General features: G+C 41.9%; 1 protein-coding gene across 2 annotated transcripts in view; it reads right to left on the bottom strand.

Annotated features, from left to right (window-relative positions):
- Nucleotides 1-401: 401 nt before the first annotated feature.
- The window catches only part of LOC149309244 (1-phosphatidylinositol 4,5-bisphosphate phosphodiesterase delta-3-like), a 63,963-nt gene continuing 58,364 nt past the window's right edge, over nucleotides 402-6,000 (bottom strand). For both annotated transcript variants that reach the window (XM_089532034.1, XM_089532035.1), the window contains exons 15-16: nucleotides 5,519-5,668; nucleotides 402-4,476 (exon numbers count right to left, since the gene is read on the bottom strand). In XM_089532034.1, the coding sequence (XP_089388160.1) occupies nucleotides 4,388-4,476; nucleotides 5,519-5,668 (239 nt within the window). In that variant the 3' untranslated portion in view covers nucleotides 402-4,387. The remainder of the gene's footprint in view (nucleotides 4,477-5,518; nucleotides 5,669-6,000) is intronic.

Here is a 6,000-nt window from a genome sequence, read left to right as displayed (position 1 = left end):
GGTACCATACCAAATGTTAGCGCACTTCTGCTTTTCAGGAATAGGACTCAAAATATTAAGACCTTGGCAAGAGTGGAAACTTGCCCCCAAGATGATGCTTATGTGTTGTTGCCAATACTGTTTTAGCTGGAGGTCCTGCACTGAGCATGGGATTGGCCTCTGTGGCCCATTCCAACTCTGATTCTATGAAAAAAACATAATTCATTCAGGTCTCAAATACAGAACGACAAAATACAAGTACTGTACTATGGCCCACACACCATATTCTGAAATATGAATTCCATTTAAACACTTCAGACACTCCCTCCACAAACTGTTCATGGCAAAGATTATCAGCTCAACTTTTTAAAAAACGCTCTGTATATGTTCTATGGAAATGTGATGTTTGTATGACACTAGGATTTCTGCTAAAATGTTTTTATTACATCTATTCAATACATTAAAAACAGTCTTTTTGATATATAGAAGCTTGCAGAATCACATTCTAGACGATGCCTCAGGTTCTTGGGCTCTTTGTATAATACCAAAGAAAAGAGAAGGGTTGGAGGATAAAATCATGACATTTTTTTTCTTGTGCAAAGTCTGAATTTCTAAGCTATGTTTAGTTCACAGTTTCAATTATTATCTAGCAAAAAAAGGGTTAACTGAAACCTGAGCTAGAAAGAATCTGCTGAATGCTACATAGCTTCCTAAAATGTGCAGCATTTGGGGGATGATATAGGACTGGGTCAGACACAGAGTTTCCCATAGTTTGCACCAAACCTATTAACTGATACAGTGGTACCCCGGGTTACGAAATTAATTCGTTCCGCCGCCGCTTTCGTAACCCGGAAAACTTTCGCTAGCCGAAAAGCCCATAGGCTTTAATAGCGAAAGCCGCGATTTCGTGTGAAATCGCGCCGAAAAGCACCAAAAATTTTTTCGTAACCCGGAATAACCTTCGTAACCCGGAAACAATTAATTAACTGGATTTTTTTCGTAACCCGGAAATTTCGTAAGGCGGCGCATTCGTATCCCGGGGTACCACTGTAGATGTTCTTCTAATTCAGTGGTTCTCAGCCTTCCTAATGCCGCGACCCTTTAACAGTTCCTCATGTTGTGGTGACCCCCCAACCATAAAATTATTTTCATTGCTACATGCAAATATGTGCTTTCCGACAGTTTTAGGCGACCCCTGTGAAAGGGCCATTGGACCCCCAAAGGGGTCCCAACCCACAGATTGGGAACCACTGTTAATCACTGCTTAAAATCTATGAGTGACAGGGTATCCACCCACAACTTTTTCAGACCTACTACGATGCCCTACTTTAATTTTTTAGATGTGTCCTGATTTTTTTCACCTCAGATGGCATGTGATTTGCTTCTCCTCAACCCACATTTTATCCTCACAACAATCCTGTGAGGTAGACTAGACTAGACAACCAATGACTGTACCATGGTCACCCTGTGAGTTTCATGGTTAAGTAAGGATCTGAGCCCAGACCTTGAAACCTCTTACCCCCAAAAAACATTTCTGCTTGCGAAGGATTTGTTTGCTTTTCTTTGGAGAACTGCAATAACTTAATCCCTTAGCATGGCACGTATGCGGCTGTCATTTAAAAAATACATTTCCAAGTCTTCTTCTATTGTGGCCATTATTGTCAATAATCCAGCATACATGAGATTATGTTGCCTAGAGACTTTCATTTTCCCCATCCCCCAAGGTAAGGAACTAATGTTAATTGTGTATTAGCTGATATTACCAAAGATGAGTCAGTGTAGTATATTGGTCTGAGTGTTGGACTAGAGCTCTGGGTTTGAATCCCTGCTCAGTGATGGAAACCCACTGGATGACTTTGGGCAAATCACATACTCGCAACCTCAAAGGAAGGCTCTGAACAAATCATGTCACCTTAAGGTTGTCACAAGTCTAGAGGGAGTATTTAGAATTTTTCAGCCAGAGAGTTATGGTGCCTCCCCAAACTGCAAATCCTAAATTGCATAGGATGCAGCTGAGATAGTTGAAGTGAAATCATAGCATGAACTTGTGTATGAAATGGGAAAAGGCTGTAAATTTGAAAGCTGCCCATAGGAATGAGAAAGGCTAAGGACAAAGGGTCTTTGGGCTTTTTTCAGAAGGGGGCAAGCACAAGAGCAGCAATTGGGCTAGTGTGAATGATAGCCTGCTCTTGAAGCCTGATTGATCACCCCGACTGGGCAATTGGAGTAATCAAAATAAAGGAGGAGTAAGAGGTGCAAGGGCCCAGACCTAGCATTGTCAAAGAATAGTTTTAAGGCCACTTCAGGTGTCTCACCCCCCCCCTCCCCAAGAGATGCTGTGTTTCATCTTACACTAGTCCAGCTTTTAGATGTAAAGTGTTTTGATCTTGGTCCCCAAGGGCCAAGGACTGAGAAGAGTCTTGATATTAAGGTCCTCTGTGTGAAAAAGAAGAGCAGTTGCTAACATCTTAAGATTGTGCTTGTTCAGGGTCATTAATCTTTGTAACTCGTTTAGCAGCAATATGGTATTTTGGAGAACTGTACATATTGAAAATAGGCTGGTCTACAAGCTACGCTACCCATATATTTTAGAAGCACACACAGCAGACAAATGCCTGTCGCTTTTGCTAATACCTTAGCTCTTGAGCAGTGGCCCATAGCAAAACATAGGTATCTACTGGGTTTTCTCTTCCACTTGAACCTTGCTCTCATGAGTGGCTAAAGCCAAACAGCTCCGGTAAGGCTCTAATCCTATGTAACCACGTACCTGGAAGTAAGCCCCACTTAACAGATCTTGCTGCTGAGTGAACACAGGAGTGTGCTGTTAAAGCACTAAAGGCACAAAATTGCATAATGAGGCAGATCTGCAAAAATGGCCACAAACAGCCGCACCCACATTGTTTTTAAAGTGCATGTTTTAAGCAAACAAAAATACTGAAAGGCTGTGCGTATCAAGTCTACAATACACCCTTTCAATTTATCCAAGGGGAAAACTACAACAAAAGAAGTTCCATTTTATCCTTAGGGACTGGAGCTGCTTACAGTCCATGCTAAAGAAAAGACCTGAAGTAGCATAATGCATGGAATAATTAAACAAACTGCAACATATAGTTACCACCAGAGGGATATGAGAATGGATGGGATGGATGTACATGAACTCTTTGAGCACTCAAAGGTTTTCCTTGTGTATAAATACATGTGTTACATTCTGTAAATGATCACAAATATTCAGGAAACAGAATCCCACAAATGGATTAACTGGATTGTTAATACAAGAGGTGGTATGTTCTTTGGGATAACTAGTGTCTACTTTTCCTTTAAAAAAACAAGAACAAGCTGGCTCCATCAGAATTACTGGAGAACTTAATTCTGCTATAGCTAAGGTGTGAATGCAGGGTTTTTGCATTAAATAATATGATGTGATACAAAACTGTTTTGCTAACTTTTCTTTCTGATAGCTAGGACAGCAATCTCAGGACTGTTTTAAGTGGTTTACCAGCTGAGAAGGACTGATGCTTCCATTTCCAATCTCACATCCTATCAAAACTGATATGCTATTCCAGCCAGATCCCAAACCAATGTCTCACGTGGGCCAGCTCAGACTCTTCAGTTCAATCTGTAGCTTGTCTCCTTTGCTTCCTAGGCCTCTCCCAGCACATTCACACTGCATTTGCTCATCAGACTTGATCAAAAGCTGTCAATCTTCTGTTTCTTCTCACAGTTCTTTCTCAAAAGTCCCATTTTTCTGTACTTGCATAAGGAGTGTGCAAAAGAGCTTAATAATCTTTCAGTAGCTGCTTTTAGCCCTGGTGGTGCAGTGGTTAAATGCTGGTACTGCAGTCACTCACAGCCATAAGGTTGTGAGTTTGATCCCTGGCAGGATCTAGGGTCCCTCCATCCTTTCGTAGGTCAGTAAAATGAGAACCCAGCTTACACATTGTAAACCGCTCAGGGAATATTAATTCACTGATAAGCGATAAAGAAATGTACTTGCTATTGCTATATTCTTGTTAAAGCCATGTGACAGTCAGAAATGTAAAACAAAGGACAATGTCTCCATCCTGCATCTCATCTCCAGACCTTTGCAAGGAAAAAAGGATGGCTCAAAACCTCCAGAGGCAAAAGGCATCCAGAAAAGGCATTCTAGAAGTCAATTTATATGGTTTGGCTTTTTATCCTCAATGAAAGCACAAATATACTTCAATTCTCTGGTCCTAAGGTGACCAGGAACCTTCACACAAGGGTTGCTGCTGTGCTCCTGTCCCAAACCTGATTCTGGGGCTGGGTCACACAGCTTCTCCCATGTGGCCCAGATGTACACATCTTGTTCAATAACTGGTGGTATTCAAAATGAGCGCAACAGCTCATCTAATCTTCTGGCATGGGCAAGACAGACTTGGACTCGTGTTCACATCTTCTTACATCTGACGTGCACAAAAAGTGTGGCTGGGGACAGAGATGCACCATCTCTGGAAAGCAGATGAATATGGCGGTAGCCTGAGGAGAAAATGGCAGAAGGAAATCCAGTCAGATGGGAAAGAAGTGGGAGAGATCCTTCCACCTAGTGGTCAGTTCATCTTGCCAAGATCCCTTTGTTACAGCCCACCCTGTTACATCATCTTTGGAGTGGTTTAGCCAAAACTGTAAACAGCTAATAGGTAGGGAAGATCTCAACCCAAGGGCCAAGTTCTCAGACTACATTTCAGCAGCAGGAAGGGCAAAAGAGCAGAACCAAAAATACCAGTTTATTTTAGGTTGAAATTCTTACTGCCCTTTAGAGAGGACTTTGATGTTTTAGAATGTGGGAGGGGGCACAGTCACCTGGGGTGGCCCACAGGCCTGGAGTCAGCTCTCTGGCTTAAATCTAAGTCACATGGAATGGTGACATTCCTAAACCATGTATTGGTCAGGGTTTGGCGGTAGCACAATCAATTTTGTCCCTGTGGGATCCTGGCATTTGTAATTAGGCAAAGTATTCAGCTTGGTCTGCCAGAGAGCTCTGATGCCTCATCAAACTACCCAGGATTCTGTAGGATGGAGACAGGGCAGTTAAAGTGTTGAATTTCTTTATTTCTGCAGTGTGGATATACTGAGTGTCTTGGTTTGATTTGATACAATCATTGTATAATAAGAACTAAAGTCTACCTGAGGTAAACATGTATAGCATGGTATAGTGGTTTGAGCATTGGATTATGACTGGAGACCAGGGTTCAAATCCTGGCTTGGCTATGTAAACCTACTGGGTGACCTTAGGCAAATCACATTCTCTCAGCCTCAGAGGATAGCAATAGCAAACCCCCTCTGAAGAAAAAAAAAAACATGATAGGGTCACCATTAGTCAGAAATGACCTGAAGGCACAGAACAACAACAAACAAAACATCACAGCACCTGGGTCTTGTGGGATCCTGTTCTATTTTTCTCACAGGGGCCCAGGGGTAGAAAATGTTAGGATCCTTGCTCCAGCAGATGACCCAGCCAGGATGGATGGAGACTGCAGACACTCCTGAGCTCCCCTTGTCTGAGAAAAGACACACTCACCTTCCCTTAGGCTGAGCAGTGGCAGAGTAAACTGTCCCACAAAGTCATTGCTAGAAGTTGTGTCATAATCCTCAACTACAAAGCGCACTAGTGCCAGCTCTGGAACCCGTACTTGGAATGTCAATGTCTCATTCCAACATGGATTGAATCCTGCAAGAAGTAAACATTTAAGAGAAAAACACAATGGAGAGGATTTTATTGGGTGGAAGTATGCTTTGAAAAATAATAAAAGCTTCAACACCTCAAGATTTTCAGAAAGCTAAACTTGCCATCTCCCGTCAATGTTTTAATTTCTGCATTATATATCCCCTATATAACGTTACAAAGTTCAGAAACAATGTTGGACTTGATGAAAACAAAAATGGTATATCCTTGTAAAATCTAACTTTGCAAAATCTCCCAGCCTAACCTACAGTCACCATTGGTTAGATATAAGGAGCTACCTGACCCAGAAACTGAATAAAATAGGGTAGCTTATTTTA

This window comes from Sceloporus occidentalis, unplaced genomic scaffold (genome assembly GCF_023333645.1).
Source record: "Sceloporus occidentalis isolate IW3139 unplaced genomic scaffold, rSceOcc1.0.p SCAF_7, whole genome shotgun sequence".
NCBI classification, from domain to species: Eukaryota; Metazoa; Chordata; class Lepidosauria; order Squamata; family Phrynosomatidae; genus Sceloporus; species Sceloporus occidentalis.
Note: the sequence above shows the minus strand (reverse complement) of the source record. Positions and strands in the feature narration are given on the sequence as shown.